A 24771-nucleotide genomic window follows, 5' to 3' on the forward strand; every position below is an offset into this window, starting at 1 on the left:
GCTGTTTTAATGTTTTAATATAATTTTAATTGTATTGTTGTTTATATTTTAACTTTTGTATATTTTCATATGTTTAATTGTATATGTTTTAATGTTTGTAAGCTGCCTTGTGTCCCAGTACTGGGAAAAAGGCGGGGTATAAATAAATAGAAGAAGAAGAAGAAGGAGAAGAAGAAGAGGCTTCTGTGGTGAGGAGCGCAGATAGATAGACAGACAGACAGACAGACAGACAGACAGATGATAGCATGGGGGATAAGTTGAAACCCTGAGGGACACCACAGGCCATGGCATTGAACAAGAGTCCTGCAGGACCACCCTTGGAAATGCCCCCTTCAAGAAGAACTGAAACCACCATAAAATAGTGCCTCCAAGTCCCATCCCAGAGAGATGCCTCTGAAGGATACCGTGGTCGATGGTATGGAACCCGGAAACCAATTTCAGTCTCCCTGGCTGTGCCTGCATCAGCCAAGACCCCAGGTAGGGGCTGAGCTCTGGGTCACTAATGGCTGGTTGGGTCAATATGATTGCTGCTTAAATGAATGTCACTTATTTGACAACAAGAAGCAGAAGCTTGTTGTCAAACAAGTGACATTCATTTAAGTAGGAAGAAGGTTTGTAAAAAGAGGGAAGTAAGCAAAATAGGGCTGGTGAAGGCGGGTTCCATCAGTGATGAACTGGCAGGCCTGAGAGGGCACATGGCACAGCAACCATGTCTGCTAAGAAGAAGAAAAGCCCTTTTGTGCCAACGGCTGTTCCCACATAGATCTGAGCATAAGATCATAAGAAGAGCCATGCTGGATCAGACCAAGGGTCCATCTAGTCCAGCATTCTGTTCACACAGTGGCCAACCAGCTGTCGACCAGGAATCCACAAGCCGGGCATGAGTGCAACAGCACCCTCCCACCCATGTTCCCCAGCAACTGGTATACATAGGCTCACTGCCTCTGGCACTGGAGGTAGCACATTGCCATCAAGACTATCAAGGCATTGATAAGCCTTTTCCTCCAGGAATTTGTCTAACCCCCTTTTAAAGCCATCCAAATTGGTGGACATCATGGAATCATAGAATAGTAGGGTTGGAAGGGGCCTACAAGACCATCGAGTCCAACCCCCTGCTCAGTGCAGGAATCACTACTTCCTGTGGTAGTGAATTCTATAGTTTAACTATGCGCTGCATGAAGATGGACTTCCTTTTACCTGTCCTGAATCTCCCACCAATCAGCTTCATGGGATGACTCCGGGTTCTAGTATTTTGAGAGAGGGAGGAAAATGTCTCCCTATCCACATCCTCCACCCCATGCATAACTTTGTGCACCTCTGTCATGTCTCCCCCGACCCTCCTTTTTTCCAAGCTAAACAATCCCAGCTCTTGTAACCTCCTCTCATAGGGGAGATGCTCCAGCCCCTTGATCATTTTCGTTGCCCTTTTCTGCACCTTTTCCAGCTCTACAATATATTTTTTTAGGTGTGGTGACCAGAACTGGACACAGTGTTCCAAATGTGGCTGCACCATACATTTGTATAGGGGCAGTATGATGTTGGCGGTTTTATTCTCAGTCCCTTCTCTAATTATGCCTAACATGGAGTTTGCCTTTTTTACAGCGACCACACCCTGGGCTGACATCTTCACTGAGCCGTCCACCACAACCCCAAGAGCAGATAACGTGTGTGCGTGCGTGCGTGTGCGTGTGTGAGAGAGAGAGAGAGAGCGAGCGCGCGCACGTGCGTTTGTGTGTGTGGAGTGGGGAGGAGTGTCTGGCCCACAGCAGCCCCCTGAGTGTTCAGCCCTGTGATCAGGGGCCAATGCACAGGGGGTGAGGTTCGGCTGAGGGTCACCCTTGAAAACAAAAGTCACTGAGAGGATGAGCCTCTCCCCCGCGTGCGCAGGATAGAGGGGGAGCCCCCTGATTCCTCGCCCTCTCTGCTCCCCCGCAGTTGTTCTGGACCTGCCCAGGAGCATGACAGTCAGCGGTGGGGGCTTCCCACAGCCCTACAAGGCTGCCCAGCTACACCTGCACTGGGGATCTGAGCACTCCGTGGCTGGCTCTGAGCACACCGTGGACGGGCACCGCTATGCTGGCGAGGTAAGTCCCACCACCTTCTGTGTGGCTTCTGCCTCTGCTCTCAAGCCCAGACTAGAACCATAGAATCATGGAATAGTGGGGTTGGAAGGGGCCTACAAGAGCATGGCGTCCAACCCTCGTGCCGCCTTTGTCTGCTTGGCCAGGCTGGATCCACAGGACAGCTCTGGCTGCCTTGACTGTGCTGAGCACTTTCATGGGCTGTGCTGACTCTTCTGGGCCCACAGCCTTGACCTGGAGGGATGCCAGTGCTTCTCAAGGACATCTGTTGCCGGGCCCAAGCGCAGCATGTGCAGAGCTGGGGGGACAGGGCCCGTGGGGGCACTCATGGTTTGCTACTGCCACTGCCACCCTCTGCATAGGAAGTTGCCACCCTGTGTTTCAGAGCTGCTCCGCTGCGCCCCAAGTGATGTTTCCTCCCTCTGGCTGGCACAGCAGGATTCTAGGTGGGCCTGGAGGTCTCTGACAGGGAGAGGAAGAGGGGGGGAGCATTTTCTCTGTAGTCATTCCATCAGCTCCATTTATAATTTCCCATATCTCCACAGCCAGTTCACACAGCTTTACTCCAGTAACCACACATGGTGACATCCTGCAACATCAGTGGAAAGCATTAGAGAGGAGCTGTCTGTATGCAGATTTAGTCAGACCCAATTTCCACAATGATGGCAGGTTTTTTCAGGAACCACAGTCACAATCCCTTCACAATTATAGCTGGGGGTGGGGGGGCTGGACAGGGTCCAGAGCTGCTCATGTAGAAGAGAAATGGGTGGTATGTAGTGCATTGGCCTTACATATGTCCTTTTCCATTGAAAGGTGCAAGCTTTTCTTTATAAGGTAAATGCTTTATGCCCCTTGTTTAATAAGTAATAATAGAATCCCTTCCAGTGCTATATTTATTTATTTATATGCTGTATTTACTGTATTTATCAGATTCCCTAACCTCTAGGTGATATACAGAATATAATAAAGTAAAATTATCAGAGTCTTGTGGCACCTTAAAGACTAGCAAAGGTATTATATATTTTATTATTTATTACTCCAATGTATATACTGCTTTCCAGAGGTATCAAACATGTGAACTTAAAATGTAATGCCATAAAAACAACAACAAAATATAACAAGAAAGCAACACAATAACAAGTTAATTAGCAGTAAAACCACACACTCTGCAGTGTCTACAGACCCCAGCTGTCTGGATCACACTTCAGGGAAAGCCTGTGTGAAGAAGCAGGCTGTCAGAAGTCATAGAATCATAGAATAGTAGGGTTCGAAGGGGCCTACAAGACCATCGAGTCCAGCCCCCTGCTCAATGCAGGAATCCAAGTCAGAGCATCCCTGACAGGTGGCTGTCCAGCCTCGTCTTGGGCTGTTGGCAAGGGATGGGTTGCACCTCACAAAGGCTGGGAAGAATATGTTTGGCCACAGCATGAAGAACTTCATCAGGAGGGCTTTAAACTGAATCCTATGGGGAAGGGAGATGTAAAGTTGGCCGTAGCAATGGACGAAGGCTTGGTAGCCCCATCGAGAGCATCTGGATCAAAATAAATGGAGCAAAGAATAAAAGGAACCTGGTGGTCGCAGTCTACTACCGGCCATCCAACCAAGGAGAAGACGAGGATGAAACTTTTGAAAAGCAAATAGCCAACGTTTCAAAGAAGCACGATGTAGTAGTAATGGGGGACTTCAATTTCCCCGATATTTGTTGGGAGACAATTTCTGGAAAACATGGCCCCTCCAGGAAATTCCTGACTTGTGTGGCGGATAACTTCCTCCTACAGAAAGGAGAGGAAGGAACTAGAGGATCGGCTATCCTTGACTTGATCCTAACCAACAGACATGACTTAGTGGATCAAGTAGCAGTTACAGGAACTCTGGGGGAAAGCGACCATGTTGCACTTGAGTTCTTGGTTTTAAGGGAAGCAAAAGCCGAGTGTAGTCAGACGCGTACCCTGGATTTTAGGAAAGCCGATTTTAATAAACTCAGAACAATGATCAGTAAGGTCCTATGGCAAGCGACTCTAGCGAGAAAAGGAGTCCAAGATGGGTGGCAGCTTGTAAAAAAGGAAATTCCCAAGGCACAATTACAAATTTATTTATTTATTCATTTCATTTCTATACCGCCCAATAGCCGAAGCTCTCTCACAAACAATTCCAACAAGAAGAAAAGGAGGAAAACAACAGAAGAAGCCAATGTGGCTTCACAAAAAGCTTAGAGATGACCTGAAAACAAAAAAGGACACATACAGGAAGTGGAAAGAAGGCCAAGCAACAAAGGAAGAGTACAGGCAGATAGCACAGAATTGCAGGGATGGCGTCAGGAAGGCTAAAGCTGAGAATGAGCTGAGGTTAGCGAGGGATGCTAAAAGCAACAAAAAGGCTTTCTTCAGCTACGTGCATAGTAAAAGACAGAGGAAAGAAATGGTGGTTCAGCTATTAAATAAGGATGGCAAAATGATGACAGATGACAAAGAAAAAGCAGAGGTGATCAATTCCTACTTTGGCTCAGTCTTCTCCCAAAAGAGGGTCTATGACCCCCCTGGCAAAGGCGAAGTACAGGCTGAAGGGGCAGGATTGCAGCTTGAGATCGATAGGCATATGGTCAAGGAACACCTCATTTCTTTGAATGAGTTCAAATCTCCAGGGTCAGATGAACTGCATCCTAGAGTCATAAAGGAACTGGCAGAAGAACTCTCAGAACCGCTGTCTATTCTCTTTGAGAAATCATGGAGGACGGGGGAAGTGCCGGATGACTGGAGGAGGGCTAATGTTGTCCCTATCTTTGAAAAGGGTAAAAAGGAGGAACCTAGGAACTACAGACCAGTCAGTCTGACATCAATCCCTGAGAAAATTCTGGAGCAGATTATCAAGCAATCCATCTGTAAGCACCTTGAAAACAATGCAGTGATTACTTGAAGCCAACATGGATTTGTCAAGAACAAATCTTGCCAGACAAATCTGTTCTCATTTTTTGATCAGGTAACCTCCTTTGTGGACTGTGGGAATGCTGTGGACATAATATACCTCTACTTCAGCAAAGCTTTCGACAAAGTGCCCCATGATCTTCTGGCGAGCAAAGTAGCTCAAAGTGGGCTAGAGGAAACAACGATCCGGTGGATCCACATTTGGCTACAAAATCGGACTCAAAGAGTGCTTATCAATGCGACCTTCTCAAACTGGGGAGAGGTAACGAGCAGAACTATTCAGGACACGGAATACTGGGCCGAAGTTACCGGAAACCAGATTCCAGCTGAATATCAGGAAAACTTCCTGACTGTTAAGAGCAATATGCCAATGGAACTGATTCCCTAGGGAAGTGGTGGACTCTCCCACACTGGAGGCGTTCAAGATGAGGCTGGACAGCCATCTGTCAGGGATGCTCTGACTTGGATTCCTGCATTGAGCAGGGGGTTGTACTTGATGGCCTTGTAGGCCCCTACTATTCTATGATTCTACGATTCTATGATCTTGAATGTCTCCTTGTCATCTGTTATCATTTTGCCATCCTTATTTAACAGCTGAACCACCATTTCTTTCCTCTGCCTTTTATTTTTAATGCCATCCTTGCAATTCTGAGCTACCTGCCTGTCCTCTTCCTTTATAGCTTATCCTTCCTTCCACTTCCTGTTGTTGTTCAGTCGTTCAGTCGTGTCCGACTCTTCGTGACCCCATGGACCATAGCACGCCAGGTCTTCCTGTCCTCCGCTCTCTCCCAGAGTGTGCTCAAGTTCATGTTCATTGCATCGGTGATGCTATCTAGCCGTCTCATCCTCTGCCGTCCCCTTCTCCTTTTGCCTTCAGTCTTTCCCAGCACCAGGGTCTTTTCCAGAGAGTTTTCTCTTCGCATTAGGTGGCCAAAATATTTTTCTGCCATTAGGGTGGTACCGTCTGCATATCGGAGGTTGTTGATAATTCTCCCGGCAATCTTAATTCCGATCTCTGATTCATCCAACCTGGCATTTCTCATGATGTACTCTGCATATAAGTTAAATAAGCAGGGTGACAATATGCAGCCTTGTCGTACTCCTTTCCCAATTTTGAACCACTCGGTTGTTCCATGTCTGGTTCTTACTGTTGCTTCTTGACCCTCGTACAGGTTTCTCAGGAGACAGGTAAGGTGGTCTGGTACTCCCATCACTTTAAGAATTTGCCACAATTTGTTGTGATCCACACAATCAAAGGCTTTAGCATAGTCAATGAAGAAAAAAAACATTTTTCTGGAATTCTCTTGCTTTCTCCATGATGCAGCGAATGTTGGCGATTTGATCTCTAGTTCCTCTGCCTCTTCAAAACCCAGCTTGTACTTCCGGTAGTTCTCGATTCGCATACTGCTGAAGCGTAGCTTGTAGGATTTTGAGCATCACCTTGCTGGCATGTGAAATGAGCACAATTGTGCGGTAGTTTGAACACTCTTTGGCGTTGCCCTTCTTTGGAATTGGAATGTAAACTGACCTTTTCCAGTCTTGCGGCCATGGTTGAGTGTTCCAAATTTGTTGGCATATTGAATGCAGGACTTTAACAGCATCATCTTTTAGGATTTTAAATAGCTCAGCTGGAATACTGTCATCTCCGCTAGCTTTGTTGTTGGTAATGCTTCCTAAGGCCCACTTGACTTCACTCTCTAGGATGTCCGGCTCAAGTTCAGTGACTGCACTATCATGGCTATCAGGGACATTCAGATCTTTCCTGTATAGTTCTTCTGTGTATTCTTGCCACCTCTTCTTAATCTCATCTGCTTCTGTTAGGTCCCTGCCTTCTTTGTCCTTTATCATGCCCGTCTTTGCACAAAACGTTCCCTTGAGATCTCCAGTTTTCTTGAAGAGATCTCTAGTCTTTCCCATTCTGTTGTTTTCCTCGATATCTTTGCATTGTTCATTTAAGAAGGCCTTTTTGTCTCTCCTTGCTATTCTCTGGAACTCTGCATTCAGTTGGATATATCTTCCCCTTTTTCCCTTGCTTTTCGCTTCCCTTCTTTCGTCAGCTACTTGTAAAGCCTCATCAGACAGCCACTTGGTTTTCTTGCATTTCTTTTTCTTTGGGATGGATTGAGTTGCTGCCTCCTGAACAATGTTATGGACCTCCGTCCATAGTTCCTCAGGCACTCTGTCTATCGGGTCTAGTGGTTTTCCCTATGTTCTTCAATTTAAGCCGAAATTTTGCAAGAAGCAGCTCATGATCTGAGCCACAGTCAGCTCCAGGTCTTGTTTTGACTGACTGTATGGAGCTTCTCCATCTTTGGCTGCAAAGGACATAATCAATCTGATTTCGATATTGACCATCTGGTGACGTCCATGTGTAGAGTCGCCTCTTGTGCTGTTGGAAAAGAGTGTTTGCTATGATCAGCATGTTCTCTTGGCAAAACTCTATTAGCTTTTGTCCTGCTTCATTTTGTACACCAAGGCCATGCCTGCCTGTTATCCCGGTGATTTCTTGACTTCCTACTTTAGCATTCCAATCCCCTATGATGAAGAGGACATCTTTTTTGGTGTTAGTTCTAGAAGGTGTTGTAGGTCTTCATAGAACCGATCAACCTCAGCTTCTTCGGCATCAGTGGTTGGGGCATAGACTTGAATTACTGTGATGTTGAATGGTTTGCCTTGGATTCGTATGGAGATCATTCTATCATTTTTAAGATTGTACCCCAGTACTGCTTTTCCCACCCTTTTGTTGACTATGAGTGCTACTCCATTTCTTCTAAGGGATTCTTGCCCACAATAGTAGATATGATGGTCACCTGAATTAAATTTGCCCATGCCTGTCCATTTTAGTTTGCTGATTCCCAAGATGTCGATGTTCAATCTTGCCATCTCATGTTTGACCACCTGCAGCTTACCTTGATTCATTGATCTGACGTTCCAGGTTCCTAAACAATATTGTTCTTTACAGCATCGGATTTTCTTTTCACCACCAGACACATCCACAGCTGAGTGTCCTTTCGGCTTTGGCCCAGCCGCTTCACTCTTTCTGGCGCTACTTGGAAATTCCCTCTGCTCTTCCCCAGTAGTATATTGGATACCTTCCCACCTGAGGGGCTCATCTTCCGGCGTCATCTCTTTTAGTCTTGTGATACGTTCCATGGGGTTTTCTTGGCAAGAATACTGGAGTGGGTTGCCATTTCCTTCTCCAGTGGACCACATTTTGTCAGAACTCTCCACCATGACCTGTCCGTCTTGGGTGGCCCTGCACGGCATAGCTTATGGCTTCACTGAGTTACGCAAGCCCCTTCGCCACAACAAGGCAGTGATCCATGACGGGGGCCACTTCCTGTATGTGTCCTGTTTTGTTTTCAGGTCATCTCTAAACTTTTTGAGAAGCCACATTGGCTTCTTCTGTTGTCTTCCACCTTTTATTCTTGTTGGAATTGTTTGTAATTGTGCCTTGAGAATTTCCTTTTTAAAAAAACTCCCACCCATCTTGGACTCCTTTTCTCGCTAGAGTCGCTCACCATGGGACCTTTCTGATCATTGTTCCAAGTTTATTAAAATGGGCTTTCTTAAAATCCAGGGTACGTTTTTGGCTACACTCGGCTTTTGCTTCCCTTAGAACCAAGAACTCAAATATAACATGGTCACTTTCCCCCAGAGTTCCCATAACTGCTCCTTTATCCACGAAGTCATCTCTGTTGGTTAGGATCAAGTCAAGGATAGCTAGTCCTCTAGTTCCTTCCTCCACTTTCTGTAGGAAGAAGTTATCAGGAACACAACTCAGGAATTTCTTGGAGGGGCCACGTTTTGCAGAATTTGTCTCCCAACAGATATTGGGGAAATTGAAGTCCCCCATTACTACTACGTCATGCTTCCTTAAAACATTGGCTATTTGCTTTTCAAAAGTTTAATCCTTGTCTTCTCCTTGATTGTGTGGCTGGTAGTAGACTCTGACCACCATGTTCCTTTTATTCTTTGCTCCATTTATTTAACCTAGATGCTCCCGATGGGGCTACCAAGCTCATCCTCCCGTATTTCTGTGCAGAGATATATATTTTTCACATATAGTGCAACTCCACCTCCCTTTCTGTTCCTCCTGTTCTTTCTGAAGAAGTTATATCCTTCAACTGCTGTATTCCAGTCATGGGAGACATCCCACCAAGTTTCAGTTACACCGATCAAATCACAATTTCCCTCCCGTATCAAGAGTTCAAGTTCGTTATGTTTGTTTCCCATACTCTGGACACTGGCACATAGACATCGAAGACCATGTGCTTTATAGTCTGGCTTTCTTCCTACATGTTTCTGAAGACTATTATTGGGGACTATTAGAGCTGTTCTCTCCTTTGTGGTGCATGAGCCTTCGTCCATTGTTACCCCCAACTTTTATGTTTCCCTCCCCCGTAGGATTCAATTTAAAGCCCTGCTGATGAAGTTCTTCATGCTGTGGCCAAACACATTCTTCCCAGCCCTTGTGAGGTGCAACTGGCCTCTTGCCAACAGTCCATCTTCCAGGAAGTATAGCCCGTGGTCCCAGAATCCAAATCTCTTGCGTCGGCACCACCTTCATAGCCAGTCATTCACCCAGAATATTTTTCTTTCCCTTACTATCCCTCTTCTAACTACTGGAGGGATGGATGAGAAAACTATCTGGCCCGCAAAGTTCTTGAGTTTCCTTCCCAAAGCTTCAAAGACTGACGCGATTTCTTTGCAGCTCCGCTTGGCGGTATCATTTGTTCCCACATGGATGAGTAGAAAGGAATCAAAGAATCATAGAATAGTAGGGTTGGAAGGGGCCTACAAGGCCATCGAGTCCAACCCCCTGCCTAATGCAGGAATCCAAGTCAGAGCATCCCCGACAGATGGCTGTCCAGCCTCGCCTTGGACGCCTCCAGTGTGGGGGAGCCCACTACCTCCCTAGGTCATTGGTTCCATTGTCGTATTGCTCTAACGGTCAGGGAGTTTTTCCTGATGTTCAGCCGGAATCTGGCTTCCTGTCACTTGAGCCTATTATTCCGTGTCCTGCACTCTGGGATGATCGAGAAGAGATCCTGGCCTTCCTCTCTGGGACAACCTTTCAAGGAACTGTCAGTGGGCTTTATGAGTGTAGACAACCCTTCAGTCACATCTCTAATTCCTCCTCCTGGGAGACAGCATACCTCGCGAGTCCATGGGTGGTGCACTAAGACTCCTCCATCTGGAAGCACCTCTGGTCTCTGTTCTTTAACCAGCTACCTGATCCACATGGACCTCAGCTCCCACCCTTTGCCTGCTAAGTTTATTCAGGTGCCTTTGATGACTTTGACGGAAGATATTAGAATGTCCAAGTGCACAATGTCTACCAGATCACCACTGTCCATATGCTTTTTGGCACTATCAAAAATCACTAAAAAGTTAGTGAGGCAGGACTTGCCTTTGCAGAAGCCAAGTAGATACTTTGTCAGCAAGACTTGTCATTCTGTATGCTTGATATCTTTAATAATGCTTTCCACCCATTTACCCAGAACATTAAGCTACCTGGTTTTTAATTTCTTGGATTCTCCTGGACCCGTTTTTGTTTTTAACTGGCATTGCATTGACTACTTCCCAGTCCTCAGGCATGGAGGCCGACTTTGGGGTCAAGTTACACATTTTGCGGCCTAGAAGATTAGCCTTTTCAGTGGTCACTCTATTTACAGAGCTCCCTCCCTCCATGTGTTCACCTAGCACCATCATTACTGCCTGTTGTTTGTATAAAAATACTTCTGTTTTTGAGTTTTATTTTGTTAACATCTGAGATGTTTCTAGTTGTGTGGATAAGCTGCCTTGAATGCTTTCTATAGTGGAAAGCTGGGATGTAACATTTTAAATAAATGAATAAAATGCGCACTGAGCCACACCCAAACATTCTGGCCAGCAGGCATAGAGGCATAGTGGTGACACTCTGTGCAGACCTCTGGACACCCCTCCCCACCTACTGGACTTCTACCTGCACATCTTCTGTTGAGTTTTGAATCAGGTTTAGCAAGTTTTTATTTAGTATTGTAGTGTAGAGTAAAAATATGAACTGCCCAGTGGCCTTCTCTTGACCTTCTCCACAGACTGATTCTGTGTGTTGCTTAGGCAAGCGTGTCAGAAGGAAATGGGCATTCCAAAGTGTTCCAAAAGTGGATTAAGCACACATTCTCTGACCCTGAAAACACACATGCCCCAGAAAGCTGCGAACATGTGTTAAGAGTCACTTCTGTCACACTTTACCATTTCTGTCTGTCTGTCTTCCCTCAGCATCACCCATTCATTTCCTTCAGGCCTCTGTGGGTATAAATGGGACCTGGCACATCTCTTGTGCTCCAGCTGTTCTCCTTGTTCAGGCATGGAGATACTGGTTCCTTTGCAGAAAGGGCCAAGTACAGAGGAGCATGCATGGGGCAGGAGAGGCATGGGGGGGGGGTGTCAGTGTTGGGGAAGAACATCAGGAGAGCTCTGCTGGATCAGACCCAGGGCCCATCTAGTCCAGCATTCTGCTCACACAGTGTCAACCAGCTGTTGGCCGGGAACACTCAAGCAGGGCATGAGCACAACAGCACCCTCCCGCCCATGTTCCCCAGCCATGGGTGTATGTAGGCTCACTGCCTCTGGTAAAGAGCAGGTGTGGCTTTGGGGATGTTCACAGAAGTTCTGTCTGTTTGGTTCCAGATTCACGTGGTCCATTACAGCTCCCACTTTGGCAGCATCATGGAGGCGGAACGTGAGCCCGGAGGCTTGGCTGTGCTGGCTGCATTTCTTGAGGTGATGCTGGTGGGAAGGGCCAGCAGCTGGGGCACGGAAGGGCACAGAGTAAATGTGCTCTGATGGTGACACTTTGCTCTGAGGCAATGTGGGGCCACCAGTTCTCACCTAAGAGAGGCCCAGCCTGACTCTGTCCGCAGCTCATACAAGGCTAAACACATCACGGCTCTCACAGGCTCTTTCAACTACTCTTCCAGGTTGGACTAGAGAAAAATGAGGCATATCAGCACATCCTTGAACATCTGGAGGATGTCCATGAGGAAGGTAAAAAGATGTCATTTGCCTTCCCACCAGGGGCCCACTGGGCATCTCTGCAGTCCAGAGGCCAGTGTGTGCTGGAGACAGGCAGATAAAGGGACAGCTCTCGACCTGAGCAGTCTCTTCAAGACTCCACAGCTGCCACAGCTTTGCACATCCACGGCAGATCTTGCTCAGGCCATTTCAGTTCTGCTCTAGAGAGACGCAGAGGCAGCAGCTACAGCTTGTTGTGGGCAGAGCAGAAGCATGGCATCTCCCGGCATTCTAGCTCATAGAGGCCATGGCCTTGCGTTCCAGCGCCTGTGGAATGTCACTCTAGATTGCTCTTCTAGTGACATTTTGGGGCCTGAGAGCTTTTAGCATTCTTACCATGTGTGCCTTTTGCCTTCGGTTTAGATGCTTTGGGCAGATCTGGACCCCTTTCCTGCACTCTATATTGCCCATATTTGCATATTTATCTCACAAGGGCTTTCCCTTCTCAGGGGAGAACACTTTAATTGCTGGCTTTGATGTAGCCAAGCTGCTTCCTAACAACCTCGATCGCTATTTCCGCTACAATGGCTCCCTGACCACTCCGCCTTGCTACCAGACGGTGAACTGGACAGTCTTTAACCAGACCATCCGGCTGTCCCAAGAGCAGGTCTGTCTGTCTGGAGGGAGGCCCTGACTGGGGGCGGGGCAGGGTCCTCTGGAAGGAAGATGGCTCCATGCCCACAGCTGGGCGGTCCAGGGTGGTGTGTGGCTTGGCAATTCCCCGTGGGGATCCTCCTCGTGCCTTCTGCATTTCCTCCGCAAGTGCTCCCTGTCTGCATCCTTGTGGGTGCCGGTGCCTACTGGCCTTTGGACCATCCAGCTGGCCTGTCCTTGCCCCTTCTCATGCCAGATTGCAGTGCTGGATGACGCCCTCCGTGGAGATGATGATCAGCCCATCCAGAGCAACTTCCGCCTGCCACAAGGCCTGCATGGCCGGAGTGTCCTGGCAAGCTTCCTGATGCTCCACATCCCAGAAGAGGCTCCGCCACCTGGTAAGGGCTCACCTGGGCTCCCTTTGTGCGTGTTGCCCTAGAACTAGGAGGCCAACCTCTGCCCCCCGTGTTTTGGGACTCCAACCCCCATCAGCCCAGCCAGCATAGCCAATAGTCAGGGGTGATGGGAACTGCAGTCCAACAACATCTGGATGGCCACTGGTTCCCTACCCCTGCTTTAGAGGAACAGGTGCTTGGCCAGGCAGGGGACTTTACTTTGGGGGTTGGGGGGTCTCTGCCCAGAGCTTGTCTGGGCCTCCTCTTGGTGTGGGACGCATGTGGTGAGAGGGAAGGAGGGCTGCTTTATTCCTCCTTTTTGCATCTAGTTTTCACATAGCAGGAGAGAGAGCAGCAGCCCTAATGCTGGAGGAGGGACTGTTCCCTCTCCTTTGGGTTCTGCTTTACTTCCCTTCTCCTGTGCCACCAGCCTGCCCTTTCCCTGTCTTTGGATGTATTGTCCTGATACTCTCGTTGGGCCTTCTTCCATTACTTAAAGACTGAAGCTTTCACAGATGCGTCTCTCATCTTTGCTGGGCCTTTGTGTCTAATATTCCCACCCCTTCCCTTCTCCTGCCCTTTCTCTGATATTGTCAGCCTGCAGGAGGCACTTTTAATTTGGGAAACGCACAAGCACAATCCAAATTGTAATACAGTAAGGGATTTGGTGATGATGAGTTGAGCTACCCTCTTGTCAGTGAGCTTTTGAGGAAGAGTCTCTGCTCCAGGTTGTGCCAGTGCCTGAGGGGAGGTGGGTGGCTGTATTGATCTGGGGTCCTGATTCTGTCAGGTCAAAGTAGATTCTTTCTGATTACCAAGATGAAACAAGTCACTTGTGCAAAAGGATGACAGTTTATTGCTAGAAAACAGATGTAGAATAAATATGCAAAGAACGCTCAGGCCTCTCATCAGCCAATGAAGCTCTCACAGCTGTCTATCTGTGTCCCCAAGATAGATGAGAGGTCATTCCTAGGACCACAAGTTTCTCCAGGCTGGTAGTGTGCATATTCCCTCTTGCAACAAGACCAAAGAACAAGCTGGAAAGTTGGATTTTATAGGTTTCTCTCTCTCTAAGCTCAGGAGCGTGTCATATGAATCACACACTCTTCTCAGGAGAAGGGGGGGCTCTCTTTCGCTTCTCATAGGAGAGAACAACAACATCTGTATCAGGTCTTCCTTGACTTCGAAGCCAACATGGATTTGTCAAAAACAAGTCCTGCCAGACAAATCTGATCTCATTTTTTGATCAAGTCACCTCCCTTGTGGACAGTGGGAATGCTGTAGACATCATATACCTCGACTTCAGCAAAGCTTTCGACAAAGTGCCCCATGATATCCTGATGAGCAAACTAGCTCAAAGTGGGCTAGAGGAAACAACGATCCGGTGATCCACAGTTGGCTACAGGATTGGACTCAGAGAGTGCTTATCAATGGGACCTTCTCCAACTGGGGAGAGGTAACGAGTGGGGTACCGCAGGGCTCAGTCCTGGGCCCAGTGCTCTTCAACATTTGTATTAATGACTTGGAGGAGGAGGTGCAGGGAATGCTGATCAAATTTGCAGATGACACAAAATTGGGCAGGATAGCTAATACTTTGGAAGACAGAAACAAAATTCAAAGTGATCTGGATAGACTGGAGCGCTGGGCAGAAAACAACAGAATGACATTGAATAGGGAGAAATGCCAAGTTCTGCACCTAGGAAAAAGAAACCAAATGCACACTTACAAGATGGGGGATACGTGGCTCAACAACACTACAAGCGAGAAGGATCTTGGAATTCTTGTCGATCACAAGGTGAATATGAGCCAACAATGTGATGTGGCTGCAAAAAAGGCAAATGCTCTTTTGGGCTGCATTCATAGAAGCATCGCTTCCAAATCCCGGGAAGTACTAGTTCCCCTCTCCTTAGCACTGGTTAGGCCTCATCTGGAGTACTGTGTCCGGTTCTGGGCACCACACTTGAAGAAGGATGCAGACAAACTGGAGAGGGTTCAGAGGAGGGCAACAAAGATGATCAGAGGACTGGAAACAAAGCCCTATGAAGAGAGACTGAAAGAACTGGGCATGTTTAGCCTTGAGAAGAGAAGACTGAGGGGAGATAGGATAGCGCTCTTCAAGTCCTTGAAAGGTTGTCACAGAGAAGAAGGCCAGGATCTCTTCTCGATCATCCCAGAGTGCAGGACACGGAAGAATGGGCTCAAGTGACAGGAAGCCAGATTCTGCTGAACATCAGGAAAAACTTCCTGAGTGTCAGAGCAATACGGCAATGGAACCAATTACCTGGGGAGGCGGTGGGCTCTCCCACACTGGAGGCCTTCAAGACGAGGCTGGATGGCCACCTGTCAGGGATGCTCTGACTTGGATTCCTGCACTGAGCAGGGGGTTGGACTCGATGGCCTTGTAGGCCCCTACCAACCCTACTATTCTATGATTCTATGACCTCTCAGCGGCGTTCGATACCATTAACCATGGTTTCCTTCTGGTTAGGTTGTCTGGGCTGGGAGTTGGAGGCATTGCACTGCAGTGGATCCATTCCTACTTCGATGATCGATTCCAGAAGGTGGTGCTGGGGGATTATAGCGCTGTGCCTTGGCAACTATGCCATTGGGTTCCACGGGGCTCTATTTTATCTGCCATGCTGTTCAACATCTACATGAAACTGCTGGGGGAGGTTATCTGGAGGTGTGTGCTGAGGTGCCATCAATGTGCAGATGACACCCAGCTCTACCTCTCTTTTTCATCAAATCCAGGTGAGGCAGTGGCTGTTCTGAATCATGCCTGGACCCAGTAATGGACTGGATAAGGCCAATAAACTGAGACTCAATCCAGACAAGACAGAGGTACTGTTAGTGGGTGGTTCATCTGCCCAGCTATGTGATGTTCAACCTGTTCTGGAGAGGGTTGCACTCCCTCTAAAGGATCAGGTTCGTAGTTTGGGAGTGCTCTTGGGCCCAGAACTGTCACTTGAGGCACAGGTGGACCTGGTGACATAGAGCACCTTTTATCAGCTTAGGCTGATATACTAACTACACCCTTATCTGGATAGAAATAGCCTAGCTACAGTTATCCATGCTCTGACAACCTCTTGTCTGGATTACTGCAATTCATTATAGCTGGGGCTGCCTTTGAAAATGGACCAGAAATTTCAGCTAGTCCAAAATAGGGCAGCGAGATTAACGGGGACTGGCCAACAATATCACATTACGCCAGTACTTTTCCAGCTGCACTGGCTGCCAGTCCATGTCCAGGGTTGATTCGAAGTGCTGGTCTTAACATTCAAAGTCCTAAACAGCTTGGGGTCAGGTTATCTGAAGGATCACCTCCTCCCATATGTACCTGTCAGGACCCTACGATCATCTTCAGGGATCCTTCTCCAGGAGCCCAAGCCAAAGACGTGAGGTGGGTGGTTACCAGGAAGAAGGCCTTTTCTACTGCGGCACCCTGGCTGTAGAATGACCTCCCTAGAGAGGTTGGCCTGGCACCTATGTTGTACTCCTTTCGGTGCCAGGTGAAGACCTGGCACTTACTTTGCCAGCATTTTAGCATTCTAGCCTTTTAGCTCTGCTGTTTTAAATCTGTATTTTAAACACCTAAATCATATCCCTTATGAATATACACTGGAGGTGAGGAATGGATTTAAGGGATTAGACCCGATAGACAGAGTGCCTGAGGAACTATGGACGGAGGTCCATAACATTGTTCAGGAGGCAGCAACTCAATCCATCCCAAAGAAAAAGAAATGCAAGAAAACCAAGTGGCTGTCTGATGAGGCTTTACAAGTAGCTGACGAAAGAAGGGAAGCGAAAAGCAAGGGAGAAAGGGGAAGATATATCCAACTGAATGCAGAGTTCCAGAGAATAGCAAGGAGAGACAAAAAGGCCTTCTTAAATGAACAATGCAAAGATATCGAGGAAAACAACAGAATGGGAAAGACTAGAGATCTCTTCAAGAAAACTGGAGATCTCAAGGGAACGTTTTGTGCAAAGACGGGCATGATAAAGGACAAAGAAGGCAGGGACCTAACAGAAGCAGATGAGATTAAGAAGAGGTGGAAAGAATACACAGAAGAACTATACAGGAAAGATCTGAATGTCCCTGATAGCCATGATAGTGCAGTCACTGAACTTGAGCCGGACATCCTAGAGAGTGAAGTCAAGTGGGCCTTAGGAAGCATTATTAACAACAAAGCTAGCGAAGATGACAGTATTCCAGCTGAGCTATTTAAAATCCAAAAAATGATGCTGTTAAAGTGCTGCACTCAATATGCCAACAAATTTGGAACACTCAACAATGGCCGCAAGACTGGAAAAGGTCAGTTTACATTCCAATTCCAAAGAAGGGCAACGCCAAAGAGTGTTCAAACTACCGCACAATTGCACTCATTTCACATGCCAGCAAGGTGATGCTCAACATCCTATAAGCTAGGCTTCAGCAGGATGCGAACCGAGCACTACCGGAAGTACAAGCTGGGTTTCGAAGAGGCAGAGGAACTAGAGATCAAATCGCCAACATTTGCTGCATCATGGAGAAAGCAAGAGAATTCCAGAAAAACGTCTTTCTGCTTCATTGACTACGCTAAAGCCTTTGATTGTGTGGATCACAACAAACTGTGGCAAATTCTGAAAGAGATGGGAGTACCAGACCACCTTACCTGTCTCCTGAGAAACCTGTACGAGGGTCAAGAAGCAACAGTAAGAACCAGACATGGAACAACCGAGTGGTTCAAAATTGGGAAAGGAGTACGACAAGGCTGCATATTGTCACCCTGCTTATTTAACTTATATGCAGAGTACATCATGAGAAACGCCGGCTTGGATGAATCACAGCTCGGAATTAAGATTGCCGGGAGAATTATCAACAACCACTGATATGCAGACGATACCACCCTAATGGCAGAAAGCGAAGAGGATCTAAAGAGCCTCTTGTTGAGGGTGAAAGAGGAGAGTGCAAAAGCTGGTTTGAAACTCAACATTAAAAAAACTAAGATCATGGCATCTGGCCCCATCACTTCCTGGCATATAGAAGGGGAAGAAATGGAAGCAGTGACAGATTTTACTTTCTTGGGCTCCAAGATCACTGCAGACGGTGACTGTAGCCATGAAATTAAAAGACGCTTGCTCCTTGGGAGGAAAGCTATGGCAAACCTAGACAGCATAGTAAGAAGCAGAGACATCACCTTGCCAACAAAGGTCCATCTAATCAAAGCTATGGTTTTCCCAGTAGTAATGTATGGCTGTGAGAGCTGGACTATAAGGAAGGCTGAGCGCCGAAGAATTGATGCTTTCGAACTGTGGTGCTGGAGAAGACTCTTCCGAGTCCCCTGGACTGCAAGGAGGTCAAATCAGTCCATCCTAAAGGAAATCAACCCTGAGTGCTCATTGGAAGGACAGATACTGAAGCTGAAGCTCCAATATTTTGGCCACCTAATGCGAAGAGAAAACTCTCTGGAAAAGACCCTGATGCTGGGAAAGACTGAAGGCAAAAGGAGAAGGGGACGGCAGAGGATGAGATGGCTAGATAGCATCACCGATGCAATGAATATGAACTTGAGCACGCTCCGGGAGAGAGCACAGGACAGGAAGGCCTGGCGTGCTGTGGTCCATGGGGTCACGAAGAGTCGGACATGACTGAATGACTGAACAACAACAACAACAACAAATTGCTGCTAGGTTTTATTCTGGTTGTACTTTTATACTGTAGCTTTAAGCTTTCATATTTTATATTGTTTTATGCTGCACCTCGTGGTTTTAAATGAAATAAATAAATAAATAAATGACATCATCCAGCTAGCCAAGACAGCTTCAATGTGAAAGCTGTAAATTACGGGCCTGTGTGAAAGGCCTTCTTAATTAACTATAAAACTGCTTGTTAGGCCAAATTACACACGTCTCTAGGTGTACATATATAGGAATGCTGTGAATAGAATCATAGAATAGTAGGGTTGGAATGGGCTTATAAGACCATCGAGTCCAGCCACCTGCTCAGTGCGGGAAATCCACCTTATTGCTAACCAACAAATTCACTACACTGGCAACAAAGAGCAGTGCTTGCTTGCTGGTGGCCTCCACCCCCGTGGGGCTTCCTGCCATGGGAGATCCATCTGACAAGCTTGCTGGGGGCTTTTAGGAGGATGCTAAAAAACCATGTGTTTAGAAAGGCATTTAATGATGGCTGCTACTGTCTTTCTGAAGGTACTGTGAATGGCTTCGTTCTTGTTTAGTGTTTAAGATGTCTTTGAGAAATCATGGAGGACGGGTAAAGTGCCAGATGATTGGAGGAGGCCTAATGTTGTCCCTATCTTCAAAAAGGGTAAAAAGGAGGAACCTGGGAACTACAGACCAGTGTCTTGACATCAATCCCTGGGAAAATTCTGGAACAGATGATAAAGCAATCCATCTGGAAGCAACCTGAAAACAATGCAGTGATTACTCGAAGCCAACATGGATTTGTCAAAAACAAGTCCTGCCAGACAAATCTGATCTCATTTTTTGATCAAGTCACCTCCCTTGTGGACCGTGGGAATGCTGTAGACATCATATACCTCGACTTCAGCAAAGCTTTCGACAAAGTGCCCCATGATATCCTGATGAGCAAACGAGCTCAAAGTGGGCTAGAGGAAAGAACTATCAGGTGGATCCAAAGCTGGCTACAGAATCGGACTCAAAGAGTGCTTATCAACGGGATTTTCTCAAACTGGGGAGAGGTAACGAGTGGGGTACCTCAGGGCTCAGTCCTGGGCCCAGTGCTCTTCAACATTTGTATTAACGACTCCGAGGAGGTGGTGCAGGGAATGCTAATCAAATTTGCAGATGACACAAAATTGGGCAGGATAGCTAATACCCTGGAAGACAGAAACAGAATTCAAAGTGATCTTGATAGGCTGGAGTGCTGGGCAGAAAACAACAGAATGAAATTTAATAGGGATAAATGCCAAGGTCTGCACTGAGGAAAAAGAAACCAAATGCACAGTTACAAGATGGGCAATACTTGGCCAACAATACTACAAGTGAGAAGGATCTTGGAATTGTTGAATATGAGCCAACCATGCGATGTGGCTGCAAAAAAGGCAAATGCTCTTTTGGGCTGCATTCATAGAAGCATAGCTTCCAAACCCCAGGAAGTACTAGTTCCCCTCTACTCAGCACTGGTTAGGCGTCATCTGGAGTACTGTGTCCAGTTCTGGGCACCGCACTTTAAGAAGGATGCAGACAAGCTGGAGAGGGTTCAGAGGAGGGCAACAAAGATGATCAGGGGACTGGAAGCAAAGCCCTATGAAGAGAGACTGAAAGAACTGGGCATGTTTAGCCTTGAGAAGAGAAAACTGAGGGGAGATAGGATAGCGCTCTTCGAGTACTTGAAAGGTTGTCACAGAGAGGAAGGCCAGGATCTCTTCTTGATCCTCCCAGAGTGCAGGACACGGAAGAATGGGCTCAAGTTACAGGAAGCCAGATTCCGGCTAAACATCAGGAAAAACTTCCTGACTGTAAGAGTAATACGACAATGGAACCAATTACCTGGGGAGGTGGTGGGCTCTCCCACACTGGAGGCGTTCAAGATGAGGCTGGACAGCCATCTGTCAGGGATGCTCTGACTTGGATTCCTGCATTGAGCAGGGGGTTGGACTCGGTGGTCTTGTAGGCCCCTTCCAACCCGACCATTCTATGATTCTATGTTCTGATTGTTTAAAGAAAACTGAGTATGTTGTTAGTTAGATGTCATGAGAGCCATTTTGGGCGTCTGGGTGGGAATGAATTTTAGTAGATAGATGGCCACCCCGGAGCACATGGCCACGGCAGGAGCACGGGCAGCTCCAGTGCCACCGTCTCCCCCAGCTGGTTTCCTCCTTGCTACCCCAGCTGAGATTGCAGCCAGGCCTCCTTAGGAAGGATGCGGTCCGTGGATTGCGGCCACGCTCTTGACCCAGTTTTGGATCAGAGGAAAAATCTCTCCCCTGCCCCCTCTCACCTCTAGTTGTTTTTAAAGGTGGCCTCCTTGGTGTGCGCGGGCCTCTGCCTGGCGGGGAATGGGCACAGAGCTCCCTGCCTCTCCCCTTGGCCCTCTGCCATCTTCCAGACTGTTCTCTCCCTCTCAGGGAAAGTGCACAGGCCCCGCATCAGGCCGTGATGCAGCCCTGTTGTTATCGGGAGTTTCCTGCCTGCCTGGGCACCCTGCCCTGCTTCTGAACCCAAGGAATGGGGCTGCGTCGCAGCAGTGGACCCACCCCCAGGCAAGGTGTGCCTCGCTCTCTGCCAGAGCAGCCCTGGGCGTGGCCCCGTGGGCGTGTGCAGGGGAGCAGCTCAGTGCTGGGACTGTTCTCCCAGCATTTGGCTCAAGCCTCAGCCGGCATCATGGCAGCGCTCAGCTGAGTCACCTCCAGCTGGCCCAGAAGTTGCCTGAGGGCATCCGGAGCTTTGCTGAGGAGATCTCTGGCAGCACAGATGGCATGTACCTGGTACCCCTCTCACTCCAAGCGCTCATCTTCTTTTTGGCTCCAGCCTCAATGCTGGGGGTGAGGAGGCACGGGGAATATCCCATCTGCTGTAGAAGGAAAGTGCCTAGCCAAGAGGGCTCTTTGAGGGGAGGGGGTCTGTATTTCCCCTGGCTGGGCAGGATCCACGTCCCAATGCCACTGGAAAGGTTCCCCCACACCAGATCCTGACAGCACTGGGGGCGTGGGGGGAGAAGCACCAACTGAGCCTCTGGAAAGATGACTTGAAAACAATGATACACTTGTACCCTCAGAACACAGGCCTTCTGCCTCGTCTGGGCTTTCCGTGGGCCGGCTCCATGGCAGGGCTGTGGCAGCCTCTTTGTGGCCTGGCTGCTGGTGGCCCCTTCCACTGAGTCGGGATGAGCAGGTGTATCAATAAATGGCACCCATTATGCCCTAATAGGAGCTCAGGACTCCTTGGGTCTGTGTCCTGGCTGTGTGCGTGCGCACAACACACAGAGATAATTTCTGTAAGGTTATTTTTCTCCATGCAGAAGGAGAATACGGGGGGGGGGGGGTTGTCTCTGCCACAGTTCACCAGAGATGCAGCCTCTGCTTTCTGCTTGCCAAACAAATCAGCTTCACAATCATGCCTTGCAGTGGCAGCTATTCCAAAAGCACCTCATGAAAGGGCTCTCCTTTTTTTTGCCAGGAGACATGCCCCCCCGCCCCACTTGCCTTCCTTATCCACAACTCCAGGCGGACAACGGAGCGCCTTCATGGCTCCCCTCCCAAGCAACAGAAGTCAGTTAACTCATTAACTAGTGAAAAAAGTTAAAGGAATTAACTTAAACTAGTAAAAAAAAAGTGTTTAACAGTTAACTTTGAATTCAAAATAGTTTTTTTAAGGTTAATTTTAACCATTTTTAAAGTATAGTTTATATCTCTATATAATATTTATTTAAAACATTTGTATCCCACCCTACATCATTAAGATCTCAGGGTGGCAGATCTTATATATATTAAAAAATCCGTCTTCCCCAGAATTTCCCCTGCCACAGCCACTCTTTAGGGCTCTCTTTGGAAAGATATGCCCTTACTGAACCTCTCAGGCTTCTGTTTGAGGGACAGACAGCAGCGTGCCTTCCCATGAGATATGGGGCCTTCCCCAACCTGGCGCCCTCCATATGTGCTGGACTGCAATCCCCCAGCCAGTCGAAGTTCAACACATCTGGAAGGCACCAGGTTAGGAAAGGCTGAGATACGGTCTTTTACGAACTACAAGTTCCAGAGTTCCTTCATTCATGCTGGCATTTGCTGTGCACCTGCAGAAGTCAACAGAGCAGCCAACTGGCTGTAGGCGAGGAAACAAGCACAAGCAAGCAGAGGCATTGATCCTAGTATGCCGGGGGGGGGGGGGATTTCTGCTGCTAAATTTACAGGCCCCAAATCTCTACATTTATCAGAGATCTATGCCAATCGCATTTTATGATAAAAATTATTTCAAACTTGGGGACATTGTTAAAGGAATGCTAAGTTTCCTGAAATAGTAATAATTTCATTTTAAAATACATGCATCATTATATTTCTTTATAGAAATAAATGTGTGTTTGAAAAACATATGTTAAAATTGCTTTTTTGCATGACTAAAAAATGCCCCTTGGAATTCACCTGCCCCACGAGTGAAAATTGTTCCTTTAAAAATGTCCTTTGCCTCCTCCTGGTTCAGGCAGCAGAGGCCTCAAAGCCTCCTCCACCCCACCACTCCGTGCTGCTAAGCTCCACAGCCCTCTGCATGTGCTTAGAATTGCTTTATTACTTCAGAATAGCTATTTCAAAAAATTAGATGACTTGAGTGTTAACCGATATTGGCCTAATTTACAGAGGTTTTTTTTCACAATGACCTCATGGCAACATTGATCCTTACAACAGCAACCACTTGAAACTTGGGGGTGTTTTGTGCTGTCCAAAGAACCCAAATATCACCTGCACATGGAGAGGGTGAGAAGGACACCAATTTGCCTAGGTATAGGTAAATGGTTATTTGGGAAACTGTAGGCCAAGCAGAACATGGTTTTCGGGAAAAGCAGGCTGCATCCTGAGCGAACAGATGCGCTTCCACGGGCGTACGGAAAAGAAGCCCACACGCCGCATTCGAAAATGAGAAGTAGTGCTGATAGGCCATTCCCCGAGTTTCACGCGTTTCTCACAAAGTTCACTTTTAACTCATCACCCTCTTTTTAACCTGTCTTTTAACTTGCAGAAAGTGGGACGAGACTGCCACCGTTTCATTCCTTGTGTTTTTTTCATTCACTTTTCCCATGACTTGGTGCCTTTGATGTGCGATTCCAGCACCGAAGCACGGGAGCCCGCTGCCCGCGGGAGGAGAAACTCTGCGCGGCGCGGGCTGACGCGGCGACGAGCGCGGCGCGGGAGGGGGGCGCGCGCGCGCCTGCAAACGCCGAGGCCGAGCCTCCCGGCCAGCAGCCTCTCCGGGCGCTGACCGGCAGCTTCGCTCGGCCTTGGGCGCCCACGCGGCGGTCGTTCTGCCTGGAGGCCCCTTCGCTAGGACGGCGCGTGGGGCCAAGCCGGACGCCACGGGGCCCGGCTGGGGGACGGCGGGCAGCGCAGCGCCTCCCGGCCGCCCGCGCGCCCTTCGGACGGCGGCGCGGGGCGCCGGCCGCGCGCACGAGCGGGGCCGGCCCGGCCCGCCACGCCTGGGTCGCGCCCCGAAGGCTGGGCGGGCGAGCGCTGCCGAGCGCGCCCGGAAGCGAAAGCGCGGCGACGAGCGCTCGCGCCGGGGCAGGGCGAGGGCAGCCCTCCCGCGGCGCTGCCGGCGCGCGTCGCGCGGGCTCCCTCGCTAGCGGGTGCCGGGGCACGCCGCGAGCGACGTTAGGAAGGCGGCCGAGGCACGCCGCGAGCGACGAGGCCGGCCGGGCGGCCCGCGCGCCGCCTCCCTGCCCGCACGGCGCGCGAGGGCTGGCGGGGCACGCGGCCCGGGCCCCCGCTCCTCCGCAGCCTCCTGAGGCCTCGGCCGCGGGGCGCCAGGCGGGCGCGCGGGCCCTCGGGTTCCCTGGGCCGCGGGCGGATCAGGCCGGGCCCCGCGCGGCTGCTCCGCGGGAGCGGCGGTCGCGAGGGGCCGCGGCGCGCCTGCGGGGGCGCGCGCCTGCGCCGGAGCGGCGTCGCGAGCGCGTCTTCCGCGGGCGCTGGGCCGGACGCGCCTCTGGCCCGCCCGCGAGGAGCGCGCGTCCCAGCCCGCCGCTCCGGGCAGCCCGAGGCAGCCGGCTCG

At 48.9% G+C, this 24771-nt stretch overlaps 1 protein-coding gene across 5 annotated transcripts in view; it reads left to right on the forward strand.

The window, feature by feature from the left end:
- Positions 1–24771, forward strand: part of CA9 (carbonic anhydrase 9) — a 67194-nt gene that overhangs the window by 35162 nt on the left and 7261 nt on the right. For all 5 annotated transcript variants that reach the window (XM_084832680.1, XM_084832677.1, XM_084832676.1 and 2 more), the window contains exons 4-8: positions 1936–2084; positions 11678–11770; positions 11968–12034; positions 12511–12668; positions 12912–13053. In XM_084832680.1, the coding sequence (XP_084688806.1) occupies positions 1936–2084; positions 11678–11770; positions 11968–12034; positions 12511–12668; positions 12912–13053 (609 nt within the window). The remainder of the gene's footprint in view (positions 1–1935; positions 2085–11677; positions 11771–11967; positions 12035–12510; positions 12669–12911; positions 13054–24771) is intronic.

The sequence above is a fragment of the Heloderma suspectum genome, chromosome 2 (assembly GCF_057233095.1).
Source record: "Heloderma suspectum isolate Gila_16-S chromosome 2, 16-S_ref, whole genome shotgun sequence".
Classification (NCBI taxonomy): domain Eukaryota; kingdom Metazoa; phylum Chordata; class Lepidosauria; order Squamata; family Helodermatidae; genus Heloderma; species Heloderma suspectum.